Here is a 16,388-nt window from a genome sequence, read left to right as displayed (position 1 = left end):
AAAAAAAAAACACAAAAGTTAACCCCGCTTTACCCCGTTAAAGACAATTTGTGATTGTTTTGCATGTACCCTACAATTAAGCGAGTATACACGAATATGGATTAAGCCGCTCAGCGCGGGAACGAAGGCGGAAGCGGAAGCGAAATTGTACGAGTAATAGCATTAATTGTCTAACAATAAGATTTGTGCATTATACGATAGAAATTCACTTTGAATTCGTATTGAAATTTATCAATAAAGCGATACTATTTGATTCTTAAACAAACGCATTTCGTCAAGTACCATTTGGCATTGAATTATTTTTTATTGAATAATATAATTTAAAAGAGATATTTTATCTATTTGTATATAAAAACTATGTTTTTCTTTCTTCTCATTTTATTCCTAATTTTGTTTGTAAATAGTTTTTTTTTTTATCAGTTTCTTCTACCAGTTTGTTATCACAGCTGTGCCCCAAAAAGTGCGCTACATAATTTTGAGCCCCATCATGCTCTCAGCTCGACTTCGATGTGGATGCGGTGGATCTCGACCCGGTTACTGTGTCGATGGCCCGAGTGGTGGTACTGGTGGTGCTTGATGGTGCGTGACTCGATCCACCGTGTCGGCTTTCCATGTGCCGCAACAGATCCCGTCGGCGTGGCAGGGATTTGTGACATATATGACACTGGTGTCCGGCATCCGATTCTCCCTCGATGTCCACATCGCTCCCGGCACCACCTACCGGAGAGGAGGCTCCACCCCCAGGCGCCGAGCTTCCGGGATGGGTCTGCAGATGTAATCGTACGTGCTTGTTGAGATTGCTCGGGTCTCCGAAAGGACGGAGGCAGAACTTGCACTTCAGAGGCTTGAATCCGGTGTGGGTACGAATGTGGATCTTAAGGCCGTATTTCCGGGAGTACACCTTGCCGCAGTAGATGCACAGGTGACCCTGCTTGGAGGCGCCCATGTTGCTGACTATCGCCTCGATCTGGGCGGCCGCATTCATGGGATGCGAGGCCAAGGGTGCCGTGGCCATCGAGATGGAGGGCAGGTAGGAGAGAGTTGTTCCAGCTGTGGTGGTAACAGTGCTCAGGGGCAGATTCGAGGTAAGGGCGGATATGGGTCGGAAGGCGGAGAAGCGGCCGGCCATCTGTGGTGGTGGCGAGTGGGTGGGCGAGGCCGAAGACGTGGAGGAGGCTGCTGGCGTGGGGGACAGTTGGGTCACCGTCGTTTGACTCCTGGCCGCCGCTTTCAGGGCATAGTGCAGTCTCATCCAGAGAATATCCATGGCACTGCGCCCGCAGCCGAGGGCCAGGTGGATCTTCAACGGATGCGGAGTCTCGAAGGTCAGGTGGCACAGATGACATGTGTATCGATTGTTTCCTGGAAATTAATAAAATAAGACATTAGTTGCTTGTTCCTCATAAAGATCTGAAGAGCTCCTATACATACCTTGAATGTTAAGGGGCGTTAGGAAGGGTATGCCCATCAGGAGCACCAGCTCCTCTCCAAACCAGGCCACGATCTCATCGTCTCGTGCCACGTCTCGCACCAGCCGCACCCTCACCTGCCCGCCGTGCAGCTCGAAGATGGCGTTAAAGCTATAGACATCCTCGGATAGCTTGATCTGCCGTAGCAGGGAGGCTGACAAGATCAGCTCCCCGTTGGACAGCTGGCAGTGGGAGCGTCCTGAATCGGTGGGCGTGGCCGGGGCGCTGAGTAAGGCGGCAGTGGGTACTGCATTCGAGCAGGTGTCCTTGGGGGTATACTGTGACGTGTAGACTCCTGGGCGGGGATTGCTTCTCATTTTTTTGGCCGGACTGACTGCTGTGCTGGTAGTGGGTGTTGCCAGGGACGCTTCGGTAGTGGATGTGGTGGCCGTGGTACTGCTGGGCAGCAACTGCTCGATCCGGAAGATCAGGCTGGCTGAGCGCTTCTGCTCCAGACTGTCCAACTGAGCCGTCGTGTGCATCGTGCGGGTTCGAATTCGATTCTGCGTTCCAATTGGAAGCGGACCTTCGTTTTTATACCGCGCTTCCGCATCCGGCGCTCCCTTATTTTGTCCGGATTTGGCACGGCCTTGCAGCAAGTGCAAGAATTCCCAGCCCAGGAATCGGCCGGCACCGGCCGGAATCGGCCTGCCTACAACATAGCTACGCACTTTACTGGCTTAGAACATCTCGGCAGCTAGCATCCATCCAACCCCCGTCCGTCGGCCGACATCCCTTTTCGAGGTCCTGGTGCGTCCTGGTGGTTGCTCGGCAAGTGAAACATCATGTCCTCGCAATCACCAGAGCACTAAGCCAAGCTAAGCGGCCTGTAGCAAGTGTGCGTATTCCAAGAGTCCTTTACCTCCCGCTCCCCTCTCTTACTCCATTTGTTCTTTTATATTTGGCTTTTGGGCTGCGCATAAGGAAAATGTTTTTAATTGAAATTAAACGATCGTTTGCTGCTGTTTCTGTTGCTGTTGTTGTAATTCCACCGTATACAAATCGCATTCGCTATCGTCGATGTCATCCTGCCACTTCCACCCCCTGCCCCTGGTAGGAAGGTACCCCTCCCGGCGCTAATGCCTTAATATATTGGCCTGTATCGTTTCACGATTTGCGGTTTGGGGTGGGTCGTGATTTTTGGGCTCGGCGGTTGCGTGGAAGACCACAAGGGCGGAATGAGGGTGGGCCAAATATTTAATTCAATATGTAGGATTTCATATTTATTTTTGTTTTTTTTTGCATTTAATATTCATTTTAAATAAAGTATTTATTAAATATTTCAAAGACTATAGTTTGCCAATTTGTTATTTTTATCTCATCATATTTAAATTATTTTACGTAAAATTGCATTGAACATGTGGGATTTCCCACATTAATTTTAAATATTTAAAACTAAATCAAATTTGAATCACAATGGTAGTATTTAAATTTAAATTGAGTGCTAAAAATATTTTTTGCCCAAGTTCAGGTAGAGTTCTCACTGCCCTCAACTATGACTACTCCGCTCCTGTTTTCTGGCAAATATGCTACGAGGCTAATGTTTTCATTATTGCGACACAATCGCTGCGGCAGGACAACCCTCCCCGTCCCCTGTTCTTCGTCAAGCGATCAACAGGATAAAGTTGAAGGAGCGTTTGGCAAGTCGGGAAAAACATGTGTTGCCAGTCACACAGCCGCCGCTCGGCTCAAGGGTTGGCTCTACCCATGCGGCGGAGGAAGGGCGGAGGCTGGGCCAGCAACACCAGGCCAGGAGCAAGGTGTACCAGGGTATGATCAATACGGGCTTGGTGTTTGCTTGTATTAGATAAGTAGCCCGTTGAGGGTTTTAAACTCCAGAATTTAAATTAGCTAACGCTAGATAAGTTTATAAGGAACGCCTATGTACTTGGCCATTGAAGTATCCCTTCCCTAATCAATATGCACCAATATGAATATGAATAAAATAAAATATTCTTGATTCAGTAAAAATCTTTTATTTCGATTGTACTTGTCCATCCGTTTACTTTCTCCGATATGAATAACCACCGCCCCCGCCGTTATCCGGCCCACCCACTTCGTTGTCATCGCATCCGTGACACCCTCCTCCTGCCGCCAACTTGTCAAGGGCCTCCTGAATCTCGATGGGTATGGGCGGTGGTGTGGGCAGATGGTCACCTTGGGGCTGGAATCCGTTCTCGTCCGCAATATAGGTCAGTGAGATTTCCTGTCCCTCCGGACTGGTGTAGGAGAAGGATCCCTCTGCCGTCTGCGCCTCAGCACCTTCCTCCCCGGCATTTTTAAGGTATCCCATCTCCTCGGCTTTTATTCCGTTCCCTGTTTCATACTCATACTGAAGAAAACGAAAAGTTAATTTGTTGTTGGGGTTTCCTCACACTCACCTTATAGGATCCATCAGTATTGACCTGGGACTCTAGCTTAATGATTGGTATGACTTCTCCTCCTCCCTCCGGACCACCCCCTCCGTTTCCAGACGACCCAGAATTTCCATTTCCAGGCGGTAAGTATCCGTTGCTGGGTGGAGGCTTTCCGTTGCCATTCTTGGGTGGAGGACCGTAACTGGGCTTTGGTGGGGCAGGTGGAGGCTTACCATTGCCGTTTTTGGGGGGACCATAACTGGGCTTGGGAGGCGCAGGTGGTGGCTTACCATTACCGTTTTTTGGCGGTGGGCCGTAGCCATTCTTCGGCGGTGGAGCTGCTGGTGGCTTCGCGGGCAGATAAGTGGCTGGAGGACGACTACTGGGATAGCCATCGGGTCGAGCCCAAGCACAAGATGTAACGAAAACAAGAGCCAGCAAGATGATCGGTTTCATTTTCAGTTTAAACTGTGGCTGCTGGTCCAAACATGGTGGGGCTTATATACGCCAACTGGAGCCAGAGACACGGGTAGTTGCTACTGGCCACGAATGCATGACCCAATGAGACAATCACGTAGCCCAGCTTCCGATGGTAATGGAAAACGAAGAGTAATCGAAGTTGAAACCAGAACTGGGCCAATGCAAGTCCACCGAGCCATCAGATTAGTCCAACATCTGACAAAGCGCTAATAAATTGAGTGTGCAATCTCGATACCCGACCCTCACCCCAATCCCTGTTTGAGCCTTTAGCGATTCAGCTAATCGGTAAAAACAACAAAACCCGCCCGGCCACAAGCAGAAACTTTTAATTCAAAATAAATTTTCAACAGGATCGGGCAACACCTGCATGACCAACGCAACCCCATCCAGTTCGGGCCAAGCCAACCCCGTCCGATCCTTGGTCTAATGCACTTTGCCTGTTGTCAAGGGGGTGCTAAGCCCTGGATTCAGGACGCAGGACCACCGAAAACAACAGCAGGGATGTCGGCTTTAGTCAATCGTCTATTAACTTTTTGCCAGTCTCTGTACACTGTGCTTGGGACAGCTAAAAATTAATTGAACTTAAAAATTTAAATTATTTTATCTGGTTAGTGTTAAATATTAAAAAGAAAAACATATAAATTCATATTTTATTTATTTTATTTTATTTATTTGTAAAATTTGAAATTTTAAGCATTCTCGTAAAATATCATGAATTGCCACATAAATATATTTGAAAACTCATAATGTCTTTAAATAGAGCTCTTAAGGATTCAAAGAATCTGTTTTCTAAGGATCGTTAAGGAACAATTTTATTTTTTTTAACACGAATATATGCATTTTATGATATATTTTTTATTAAACAGCTTAAAAATATAGAACTGCGTCAATACTCTGTTTTTGATGACTATATTTTTATTTCATTTTTAAATATTTAATAAAATATAAAAATAAATTGAAATGCCCAAGCTATTTGCGTATTTTGACCCACTGTACGGAAGCTGTTGCGGCTGCTGTTGTGTGTGTTTATCATTTGGTAGCTCGGCTTGTGCCTGTCGTGGATGCCGCTAATATCGAACCCTCCCCCAGGACGAAAAAGGACGATGGCTAATGGCAATGTCGTTTGCAGCTTGTCCTACTTGTAATGTGCTGGCGCGCAGCTGACGTCCTCCCAGGCAACGGGAGTGGAGTGTGGATTTTGTGAACCTGTTCGTGCCGTCAGCTGTGGCTTCCGAGCGATATGGAATATTTCGCGGACCTTCGCCACCAAGCAACCACCGGGACGGACCAGAAAGATCCGGCTGCTGCACCGGCTGCATAAACCAACAATTGTCGGTCCCCGGTCTTTGGTCCTTGATTCCCGGTGTTCGGGTTTGGTTAGCCACGCACCGATGGCACATATTCCACGCCCGCATTCGCCGATGCGCGTTCCGAAAGCGAATTCTGACAGAGCGTGGCGATCTGATTGCGATTTTTTCGCCGTTTCGCGAGGGTTGGCCGATTAAGTTCTCGGGCTCGCTTAAATAAACATTTTTAGATGAGGTCCGTTGATAAATTGGCCGCTGGCCTTCGCTGACAGCTTGAATATAAAATAATACGCGGGAATCTGGCCAACTGTCGGCGGTATTAAATGTTTTCTGGCGGAAATATTAAAATAATAAGCCAAAGAGTTGTTGATTAACAAAATGAAGCGACTGACAATTATAACTATAATGGATGGTCCAAAAAAGTTTATTTAAGAAATATACATATAATTACCCCACCAAAGGTGACAAAGTGATAGCATTTTATTGAAAAAAGTATCGGTTAGGTGAATATAAAATTTTACTTAAATTTATTGACTTAAACAATACCTGTTTACAAACATTTGATTTCTTTATTTACTCTTCTTTGGAAATGGGGCTTACCTTATTTAATATAATCGTTTAAAATTTTAAGTCTCTGTTATATGAATCACGATTTAATGTATCTTTCTAAGATGTTTGATTTTAATGTTTTAGGAAAGAGAAGGTTATAGATCTTTCCTAAGAACTATAAATTTCAGGGTATTTTAAAAACGGGTTCATCGCATTATTATTATATTAATCGCCTTTCTTTTGCGCTTCTTTGACACCCAAGAACAAAAGTCGAGCCAGAAAACAATGACGTAACCCCATTGTGGCTAAGACTCACTGTTAAATAGCTGGCTGCGCAGATATTTGTTTTCATTATTCCGATCTCTTGGTCTTATTTCGGCTGCTTGGCTCATCTCCCAGCCACCTTCAGTTGAAATCAGCCATTGAAACCGTCAACACCGAAGCTCTTTAGTTCTGGGTTCTAGCTTTATATTACTTCAAGTTCTTTAACGAAATAAAAATTACAATGCGATTGGTGGGTATAAAACAAAACTTAGAATTGTGAAAATTTTATTATTTTACTTTTTTTTCGTGGGTACAGTTTGGCACAACATTCTTATTGGTGGCCGTGATTGCGGTGGCTTCGACAGCGCCTCTGGAGGAAGGCGAGAGGGAAGAAGCTCTGCATTTCGGGTAAGGTTACTGGAGTTCAAATCTAAAAATGTGTCTCAAAGATAGTTCTTCCACAGATTTCACACGGAAAATGGCCATCAAAGAACAGAGGACATCACATACACAGTGAAGCCGGAAACAGATTTGGACCCCAAGGGGACGACCACGCCAAAACCTGTGGAGTACCGAGGGGGCTACAGCTTCATCTCAGCAGATGGCTATGAGTACCAGGTCCTCTATAAGGCCAACAAAAACGGATTCCAGCCCTATGTGACTGCCCATAAAATCAAGCCGGATAAGAGCTAAAAAAGTATCACTTTTATATTTTCTTTGTTTTGTGATAGATAATTAAAGATCCGCATAATTTATCAGTGTATTAAGCGTGGCTCAAAAGCTTTATATTGTTTCGTGGTGGAGGTCTTGGCTGAAAAAAGCTTAGATAAATTCAGATCTGATCGTTAATCGTTAATCACTTCGAGATACGCCGATTTCAACATCAACAGCATAAAAATGAGTTACTGTTTCACTAAATTCGACGGAGGGTATTTCGTTTTTGAGATGTGTTTTGGAATTTATATGTTAAAATAGGGGAGCTAATTTTATCTGAAATATAATGTTTTTAATTGATTTTACATTTTTCTTTTTAACTTAAAAATGCTTGATAACAATATTTCTAACAATATGTTTTGAGTTTCTAAGTTTATGCTATTTTTAGTTTTAATATTCTATCATAAATATGGCGATTGAGTTAATGAATCAACTCAGAATACAATTTAAATGAAATTCCAAGTTAGATTATTCCAAGATAGATTGTTACTATAGAGGGCATACGTTAGTCGTTGCTTAAGCTTGCCAGCTTTCTTTCCATGGGCTTGGTTGATTAGTTTTCCAATTTGATGGCATTTAAAATGTAATGCACATATTTGAGAGTCGCATGCTGCTCGATCCATGGAAATCTGTTGCTTTCGTTATGCAAATCAAAATTCAACGCCAGCGGATTGGGCAACCCGGCTGTTCATCTGAAGCTTACTCAGCAGTTTGTGGTGCCCGTTTTGTTTTGGACCAACAACTCATTATGGGCCCACAGGTGTCTTATGCCAGTGGCCTCGAAGAAGACGCTTCATTAAGTTCCCAGCCGCCTTGGTTGCCAGTTGTGTTTTCATCCCAAACCGCGTACTCCCACTAACGATCGTCCATAATGAGTCCGACTCCAATGCGAAGTGTTGCCATCAGTCGAGGCAAGAAAGAGGCTAACAGGGGCCTGAATCTCAACAGTAAAATGGTTCACTGCCTGATCCTCCTGGTGGCGTTTGTCCTGTTTGGCGCCAACTTGAACTACGCCTCCTTCCCACCCGGCACGGTCGTCGACATCAAGCTGGGCGAAGTGGATCTGGAACAGTTCAGCTATGTGCCCACTCGGGATGGATACGAATTCAAGTAAGACCCCGTTATTAAGACGCTTCAAATGTGAGAAAGTTACAACGTTTGGCCTATATCTAAATAAACTTATAGGTGTTGTTTCTTACAAAAATAAATTTAATGTATAATGTATAATACATGCACATTAAGATAAATATTATTCAAATTAATAATTTTAATTTACCCTCAGCTACACACTGCCAGATGGAACTTTCCGGGATGAAATTGGCAAAGTTCTGAGCGGAACCTCCGCAGCTGCTGATCTGGAGAACGCCAACAACCTGGCCAAGAACCACCGTCCCTCCCGCGAACAGGGCCTGAAGGTGCGCAAGCTGTCCGGCAAGTCCCTCTCCTCTCTGGCTGGTTAACCAGTCCCTTTAAACGGAGTCTTTTCCTATTAACCATACATCACGAATTTATTATAACAGTGTGCCAACTGTTTTAGGCTAGTGTTTAAGTTCAGCTGTTAAAACTGCAATCAATAAAAACAATCGAATCAAACAAAATCGCTGAAAACTTGTTTGTTGTGCAAGGGAACTTGAGTTGACAATATGCGAACAACTTGCATAAAATCGTGGTGATTAAGAAAATGATGGGCAAATGTGCCGAGTGGAATATGGCAAAATTTTATAACTTAGTAAACATGGAAAAGATGGGGGAATGGGAGAGTCGAGGCGACGCAGATCAATGGATAACTAAAAACAGATTTATTTATTCTGTGAGAGTCGTAAAGATGGACTCCAACACAAACTTTGGTTTGGTAACGTATTTCATTAAACTTTTTTGGCAACATGTTTAGTGTGAATTTACAAAAGCTCATTCAAAATCGGGCAAGCTTAAAATATTTACATTGATGTCCATTGAAATAGCTGTCGGTATATTTTCGATAAAAATGGTCGCAATCCAGTTTATTTTAGGAACTAGTTAGCAAATCAAAATACCGAAAACTGATTTAAAAAATTAAAGTTTTATAACCAAAACAACAAATAAGTTTTACCTAAACAAATTCAAACGCCTTCTTGGGACGCCAGCGTACTTTTGGTTAAACAAACTTACATTTTTAAACAGTTGCCCAAAAGTATGTGAAGATATCAATGGAAGAAAAATAAGAGTCAACGCAAGTGTTTTGCTTAAGTCATTTGATTTGGATGTCCGGAACAACAAACTTGTTTCGGTCAAGAAAATGTCAAGCTAAAATACGACCAATGAAAGTACCTGAACTTACCCACAGATACTTATTTTATATTTTTAAAATATAATAGCTTGATTTCTTTTTATACATAAAAAAATGGACAGGCAATCCGATAAAACTATTTGAGGTATTTTTATAAAGCTGCAATAAACAGAGACATACTTAATAGCCTCCCAGGGTAATCAATCGTTCCGTCATCGTTTTTTTAAAGATGCGTTGCATTCAGGCCATTAAAAACTGACAAAAACATCGCCAAAGATTGCTATAAAATTAAATTATACGCACGATTCTTAATGTCAAGTGTCAGCAGAGTCAGAAGTATTTCTGAAAGCGTTTTGTTTTTGTTTTAGTTTGTTTTTTGCGGCGTCTGAATGCAAATATTACGAAACCTGCGGTCAACGCGATAAAAAAGAAATGAAAAAACAACAGCAATGTGACATTTACATATTTAAAGATGCGACGGCGAAGGGAGGGTGCTGGCTATATGCTATTAAAACACTGCCATTAACGTTCAAGTGCTAATTTTGCAGACCCACTTGAGGAGACGAGGTGGGCAAAAAAAAAAACCGAAAACCTATCCGAACCCGAACCCGAGTCCCAGAAACCGATTCGGAGCCGGTCTAGCCAAGTTTGGTGTGGTGCGTGCGAGTTAACAACGAACGAAAGCCGGCCCGAAACGGCAGCGGTCAGACGGGAAAAACGCCGGACAAGCTGCCGGATAGATGGACAAACCGCCAAAGCAACAGCAGCAGCATCTGGCGCTGACCTTGAAGACGTAAATATGAAGACGCATCTACATAAATGTCTATTGTACATCTGCGTCTACGGCGTTGTCTGTCTGTTAGTCTGTCTGGCATCTGGTATCTGGTATCTCGTATCTTGGAGTTTCGTATTTTTGTATTGAAAGCGACAGCACTGCCCGAACTAGAAGCCATCAAAGCTGAAAAACCTGTCGATTGACGCTTGATTAGAACAGTTATGTAAATGATTATATTGCCAGCGTATCGAGCTTGGCGATAAGGAAGAGGAACCCCTGCCTCATGGATACATCTTCTGATAAACGTGTGAATGACAACGCCCCCGCTGCAAGAGATAAATGATAATTCCGATTAGCACCCAGGGCGATCGATCAAAGCCAGATTAATTATGCAAATCCACCATGATAAATGCAGCTGGCTGCAGATGCCCTCGAAAAGCTATGAAAAAAGACCGAAAACAAAAATACTCGTAGATGTTATGCAGTCACGAGTTAAATGGAATCAGATCTCAGATCCATTTTCAAGGGCTCCGAATGCCCTCAGCCCAAGTTCAATTTGTAGGCGGCCAAACCCAATTAATTAAGTCTTTAATTTATTGGATCGTTATGAGAGTGCATTATTTACTGAAGACAAAAGTTTTAAGTCTTTTATAAATAATTTTGTTTCCAGAAATTTCTTGAATATTTAAGTTGGCATATTTATTTTTTTTAGGAAGGGTCAGGATCAGTCAGGTCAGGACAAATATCAGAATGGTAATACCGAATGAACTTGTTAGGTTACATTATAATATTCTTTTTTTAAATTCGTTTTTATTTGACATTTATTAGTTAATTTAATTCGTTTTAGTTTTGAAACAAAAAATATTAAATTTAATATTTTGAGTATTTGTCTAATCAGAACTCTAGAAATTTTTAATAATTCCTTAGATATCCTTAGATATCAGTTTAGACATTAGCGTAATTGGCAGCTGCCAAAGATTTTTTGGCCAAAAGAATTGTTTGAGGAAATGCCAAAACCAATGTTTCAATAATGCCCTCAAGATAGAAGTGACTTGAAGATGTTGGCACAATTCGGGTTGCCGTGGGTCAATCAAATGGATGGATAGTAGAGGTGGAGTCGTGGCCGGTGGAACAGAGGCCGACAGATGACCAAAGCCAAAACCCGATTGACCGGATTGTCAGATCAACGCCTGCGACTCAGACTAAGACTGAGGCATCTTCTTTCGGCCTGTAGCGGTCATCGAAGGTGGAATAAATTGGCAAACAGCAACAGAAACGAAGACTCAGTCTGGGCCTGAGAAAAACAACAAAAGTCTGAGATTTAAATTGCATGCGAGCCGCCGCAGTTGTAGGTTATTCGATGTGTTTTTTATTTCCAGCTGCTTACTGTTTACTGCTTTTGGTTTTGGTCTTGGTTTTGGCTTTGGTTTTGGTTTGGTTTGATGCTTGTTACCGGGCAGGCACATCAACATCAATCGGGTGCTGTAAAGGCCGTTGCATATGCCAAAAGTCAACCATCTCCAACACACTCAGATCTGTGCACTTTGGCCATCACACATGGCTCCGGCTAAGCCTCGTGTCTGCGGCTTGAACTTGCTGCCCTGCAAATTGCCGTTGACAGCACTTGAACTTAGTGTTTGGTTGCAGATTGCTGGTTGCCGCTGGCCGAGGATTATTCCCATTTGGATTTCAACCTTCCGACGCCGATCTGGTTCTGGCTTGCCACAGTTCTTCGCTCGGTTTTCCCCAGTTGCAGTTTGCGAGCCATTCAGCTCGCAACCTTTTCCCCAATACATCATCTTGAACTTTTTCGCGATTTTTAAAACTGCCAGGTGGCACTTAAAGAAAAATCTGCAAAAGTAGTTTGACCTACTTACTAGAAAATTAATAATGATTTTTCTTAGTCTGAAAACGACTTTTTTCTTTGTTAATTTTATAAACTGTATAATGCAAACACCTTTTTAAATATTTAATCATTTTTAATACTTCACAGAGATCGTATTATTAAATATTTATTAAACCCAAAAACCATTGGCTTGTTGACATAGAATAAAGATTACAAATTTTTCGAGTGTGGGAGCATTAATACCTTTTGGATGAGTACGCCGATGCACAAAGCCGCTTTAAATGTTACTTGTCGCAGCGACTTTGGTGCATCTCTGCCAATTGCAAAAAACGTGGCAAAAAAAATTGAAATAGAGAAAAACATTTAGCCGGTGGTGCTGCTGCAGCTTCTGCTGCTTGACTCCGGCTTCTTCTTCTACAATTGTGCAAATTTATGACGTTTGCAAATGCGGCGGCGGCGGCGGTGCAGTATAAAATGCAGTGGTCGCTGATGCAGTGCCACCATTAGACAACCGCCAGTTTCATTAGCCGCACAAGGAACCCAGCAATCCGAGAACCACACAAAATGATGAAATTGGTAAAGTGCAAGCCCTTGGATAAGCCAGGATAACCCCAAAGGATACCCTCTCTTCGCTTTCCAGATGCTAGTCGTTGGCTCGCTGGCAGTGCTCCTGGCGCTGGCCACTGCCCGTCCGCAGAACGAAGTGGAGGTCCAGGAGTACGAGTCCAATGTTGACCTCGATGGATATAAGTTCAGCTACAAGCTGAGCGACGGCACCACCCGCACAGAGGAGGGCGTCATCAAGAATGCCGGGCAGGAAAACGAGTCCATATCCATCCGGGGATCCGTCAGTTGGGTGGCTCCTGACGGCCAGACATACACCATCAATTTCGTGGCCGACGAGAATGGTTTCCAACCGGAGGGTGCCCATCTGCCCAAGTAGGTTTTGGTCTACTTGGGGATGATCCTGTAAATACGCCCAACCACCAAACCATCCCGGCCATATAGAGTGAGGTGCTAAAGTGCTGTCCCGAGTTCTCAAGTCGGTCAGTCAGTTAGTAAGTCGATCAGTCAGTCAAGTCAGTGTCGTGCATTGTTTTCTTTATTCCTTTGTTACTCGCATTAAAGCCGAACTTTCGATTCTCGAAATAATTGGACTTTCATTTGGGATACCGCATTAAACTAAAACTCATTCCTACATTTTCAGCTTTTGTTGTGACTGAATTGAGAATTTAATTTGAATTTTGAATATAAAAAATGTATTCGAAAGCAATTGAATATATCCATAGTATAAATGCAACCAGAAAATATTTTTCAATGGAATCTGTTTGAGGATGCCTTTCGATCTATTTAAATACATGACGCTTAATAGTAAGAGCCGCTTAAAGGTGTGGAAGGTGCTCGCCCTGGGGCTGGTATCCATTCTCATTGGCCGTATAGGTTACTGAGTAGGTCTTGCCATCATCCCCCTGGTAGCTGAAGGACCCAGCCACCTGCAGAACATCCTCCTCGGGACCCAGGTTCTTTAGCTTGCCGTGCTGTTCCTGCTTGCTGCCGTCACTGGTCTCGAAGTTATAATTAAATCCGTCGGCGGAGATCTCCGATGCCAGGCTAACAATCTCTGCCTCGGGAGCCGCAGGAGCGCTCAGGCACATTCCGATCGATAGCAGGCCAAAAACGAGGATGCACTTCATCTTTATACAGGTTCTCAGACTTCTTTACTGCCTTGAAAATGAAACTTGGAAAGCCTTTTATACGATTGAAACGGGTTGGTAATATAGATCATTCAATTAACACTTGAAGAACTGTCCCTGGTGTTAATTGAATCTTGTGCTACGAAGCTACAAAAAAAATTGTTGTTACAGAAGGAAAATAAGTAAAATACGATCTGAGTTGCATTCTCTCAATTCTCTAAAATTCTAATTCTATTTCTCTCAAAATTTTCCAAAAATGCTTCCTCTGTTAACTTTAGAAGAATACAATATGGAAATCCGATTCAATCTCTTGAATTTTCATATATGTACATATTTATTAGCTGAAATTAGTGATCGTTTCAGGTTTTATCTTCGGTTTGTCGCATATTAAACTAGTTTTAGCTTCTGTAACATGCGTTGTCCAAAAAACGATCTGGTCCATTTCGGACTATAAATAATCCAAAGCCCGGCCAAGGTGGTATAGTAATCATTGACAGCTTCAACGATCTACACGCCTTCAACATGAAATTCGCCATCGTCCTGTTCGCCCTCTTCGCCCTGGCCGTGGCCGCCCCCGCTGGTCCGGAAGTTACGATCCTGCGGTCGGAGTCTGACGTCGGACCCGAGAGCTTCAAATACGGGTATGTTATAAAAGTGACCAACGCCAAAAAGGACCAGTTCCTAATCCCTGTCTTTCTCCATTTAGCTGGGAGACCAGCGATGGTCAGTCCGCTCAGGCTGACGGACACCTGAACAACGTTGGAACCGAGAACGAGTCCCTCGCCGTCCGTGGCTCTTTCTCCTTCGTGGCTGATGATGGTCAGACCTACACCGTGAACTACGTCGCCGATGAGAACGGATTCCAGCCCCAGGGTGCCCATCTGCCAGTTGCCCCCGAGGCCTAAGTTTTTAGATTATTAATAAATTGTTTATAAAAAAAATCGTTACCTTTTTCGCTTTAAAATTGAATGGGTTCTAAGTAATGCATTGTTTGGAAAGAATTCCTAATTTTTAAGTAATAGTTTCAACCACATCTCAATCCATCTGGAAAAGAAACCAGATTAAAGATGGAAGAAATACTTAAAAAAAACAAGAAAGTAAAACTAACTTATTGAGAAAACGAGGATTATATACCCTTTCACTAAAATATAGGTTTTTATTTAAAGATGTGTATAACAAATATCGGATACAGTTGGCGGCTCACAGATTTATTATCATCCCAATTTCGTACACATGGAATTAAGTAGCCTTTGAATAAAAACTTTTGATTTATAAAGTTTTTGAAAAAAAAATAAAACCAGAAAGCAAAGCAAGTTTTGCACAAAGGCGACGCTTAGTTACCCTTGTAGCTAAAAGCTGTTATATATCGCAAATATCGAATGGAATGGTATATTATAACATGAAAGAAAAAAAGGCAAGGTTCTAATTAAAGACTCTCCAAACTTATTGCATTTCTTATCGTTGTAGGATAAGATATTGTCAGCCGATCCATTTGAATAATAATAAATTATATACATTCATTTTTAAAATCACCGATACACCGATGCGCCGATATACAAAAATTCGTCTGTCTTTTTAGCTCTGTGACTTAAGATTTTGTCCATTTTTATAACATTTTTGTCAAAAGTGTGCAACTTAGTAAAGGAAACATCTCTGACCCTAGAAAGTACATATATATACTGTTGGGACTTGTGCCAGCATCTGGATCAGTATCACCCCCTGAGTCGGTATACCTCAGGTCCAAATATTTTACACATCCTATAACCTGTGATCGATCGACAATATCCATACATTGAAAGCTGCCATATTTATAAGCTTTACTTTATCTGAAATATATAATCTACAAGAAGAAAATGTAAATTTAGAAAGTCGCTAAGTTAGCATTGCTAACAATAAATGCTCAGTCCCATGCCTTTCAAGTGATAAGCGAAAAATTGTACCATTTTCTTTTATAAACAATTTATTAATAATCTAAAAACTTAGGCCTCGGGGGCAACTGGCAGATGGGCACCCTGGGGCTGGAATCCGTTCTCATCGGCGACGTAGTTCACGGTGTAGGTCTGACCATCATCAGCCACGAAGGAGAAAGAGCCACGGACGGCGAGGGACTCATGATCGGATCCAATGTTATTCAGTTGTCCCTGAGCGTCAGCCTTGACACCATCGCTCGTCTCAAATCTAAATGGGAAAGACAGGAATTAAGCACTGGTCCTTTTCTTGGCGTTCATCCCGTATTGGAAACTACTGGTTTTATAACTTACCCGTACTGGAAGCTCTCGGGTCCGACATCAGAGTCCGAACGCAGGATCTGAGCTTCCTGAGAAGGGGGGGCGGCCACAGCCAGGGCGAAGAGGGCGAACAGGACGATGGCGAATTTCATGTTGAAGGCGTGTAGATCGTTGAAGCTGTCAATGATTACTATACCAACTAGGCTGTGCCGTCGCTTATTTATACTCACCTCATTGTGTTTTGAGTGGCCAAATTCACATCTAAAAACTAGTTTAACGATCAGCATAACGAAGAAGAAAATTTAAAAAGTTTTGACAAAAATCATTGAATATCTATTGGATTCAAGGCAGGAAAACGGAGATGGGCGTTTATGAACAGCTGGTGTAAGACACACATAAAAATGGAACCAAATTTTCTGATAAGTCTTATGATATAAAT

The 16,388-nt window shown here is 42.8% G+C and overlaps 8 protein-coding genes across 8 annotated transcripts; 4 read left to right on the top strand and 4 right to left on the bottom strand.

Moving 5' to 3' along the window:
• Positions 1 to 461: 461 nt before the first annotated feature.
• On the bottom strand, positions 462 to 2,008 carry LOC6506171 (protein snail). The gene is made up of 2 exons (XM_001958385.3): positions 1,432 to 2,008; positions 462 to 1,362 (listed from the first exon to the last, which is right to left on the bottom strand). The coding sequence occupies exons 1-2, from the start codon at positions 1,949 to 1,951 to the stop codon at positions 494 to 496; spliced, it is 1,389 nt and encodes a 462-aa protein (XP_001958421.1). The 5' UTR covers positions 1,952 to 2,008; the 3' UTR covers positions 462 to 493.
• A 1,412-nt stretch (positions 2,009 to 3,420) lies between these two features.
• On the bottom strand, positions 3,421 to 4,304 carry LOC6506169 (pupal cuticle protein 20). The gene is made up of 2 exons (XM_001958386.3): positions 3,851 to 4,304; positions 3,421 to 3,801 (listed from the first exon to the last, which is right to left on the bottom strand). The coding sequence occupies exons 1-2, from the start codon at positions 4,280 to 4,282 to the stop codon at positions 3,472 to 3,474; spliced, it is 762 nt and encodes a 253-aa protein (XP_001958422.1). The 5' UTR covers positions 4,283 to 4,304; the 3' UTR covers positions 3,421 to 3,471.
• Positions 4,305 to 6,524: 2,220 nt separating this feature from the next.
• LOC6493782 lies at positions 6,525 to 7,193 on the top strand. The gene is made up of 3 exons (XM_001958387.4): positions 6,525 to 6,676; positions 6,743 to 6,834; positions 6,891 to 7,193. The coding sequence occupies exons 1-3, from the start codon at positions 6,668 to 6,670 to the stop codon at positions 7,117 to 7,119; spliced, it is 330 nt and encodes a 109-aa protein (XP_001958423.1). The 5' UTR covers positions 6,525 to 6,667; the 3' UTR covers positions 7,120 to 7,193.
• Positions 7,194 to 7,846: 653 nt separating this feature from the next.
• Positions 7,847 to 8,738, top strand: LOC6493783. Its single transcript, XM_001958388.4, has 2 exons — positions 7,847 to 8,250; positions 8,423 to 8,738. The coding sequence occupies exons 1-2, from the start codon at positions 8,012 to 8,014 to the stop codon at positions 8,598 to 8,600; spliced, it is 417 nt and encodes a 138-aa protein (XP_001958424.1). The 5' UTR covers positions 7,847 to 8,011; the 3' UTR covers positions 8,601 to 8,738.
• Positions 8,739 to 12,451: 3,713 nt separating this feature from the next.
• On the top strand, positions 12,452 to 13,176 carry LOC6493784 (endocuticle structural protein SgAbd-6). The gene is made up of 2 exons (XM_001958389.4): positions 12,452 to 12,603; positions 12,668 to 13,176. The coding sequence occupies exons 1-2, from the start codon at positions 12,592 to 12,594 to the stop codon at positions 12,968 to 12,970; spliced, it is 315 nt and encodes a 104-aa protein (XP_001958425.1). The 5' UTR covers positions 12,452 to 12,591; the 3' UTR covers positions 12,971 to 13,176.
• Positions 13,177 to 13,223: 47 nt separating this feature from the next.
• On the bottom strand, positions 13,224 to 13,777 carry LOC6506168 (endocuticle structural glycoprotein ABD-5). Its single transcript, XM_001958390.4, has one exon. The coding sequence runs from the start codon at positions 13,719 to 13,721 to the stop codon at positions 13,410 to 13,412; it is 312 nt and encodes a 103-aa protein (XP_001958426.1). The 5' UTR covers positions 13,722 to 13,777; the 3' UTR covers positions 13,224 to 13,409.
• Positions 13,778 to 14,164: 387 nt separating this feature from the next.
• On the top strand, positions 14,165 to 14,921 carry LOC6493785 (larval cuticle protein 65Ag1). The gene is made up of 2 exons (XM_001958391.3): positions 14,165 to 14,362; positions 14,428 to 14,921. Exons 1-2 carry the CDS (start codon positions 14,244 to 14,246, stop codon positions 14,624 to 14,626), a joined length of 318 nt encoding a protein of 105 aa, XP_001958427.1. The 5' UTR covers positions 14,165 to 14,243; the 3' UTR covers positions 14,627 to 14,921.
• Positions 14,922 to 15,663: 742 nt separating this feature from the next.
• Positions 15,664 to 16,174, bottom strand: LOC6506167 (larval cuticle protein 65Ag1). Its single transcript, XM_032454312.2, has 2 exons — positions 15,983 to 16,174; positions 15,664 to 15,899 (listed from the first exon to the last, which is right to left on the bottom strand). The coding sequence occupies exons 1-2, from the start codon at positions 16,099 to 16,101 to the stop codon at positions 15,701 to 15,703; spliced, it is 318 nt and encodes a 105-aa protein (XP_032310203.1). The 5' UTR covers positions 16,102 to 16,174; the 3' UTR covers positions 15,664 to 15,700.
• Positions 16,175 to 16,388: the final 214 nt, after the last annotated feature.

The sequence above is a fragment of the Drosophila ananassae genome, chromosome 2R (genome assembly GCF_017639315.1).
Source record: "Drosophila ananassae strain 14024-0371.13 chromosome 2R, ASM1763931v2, whole genome shotgun sequence".
Lineage (NCBI taxonomy): Eukaryota > Metazoa > Arthropoda > Insecta > Diptera > Drosophilidae > Drosophila > Drosophila ananassae.
This window is presented reverse-complemented; position numbering and strand designations above follow the sequence as displayed.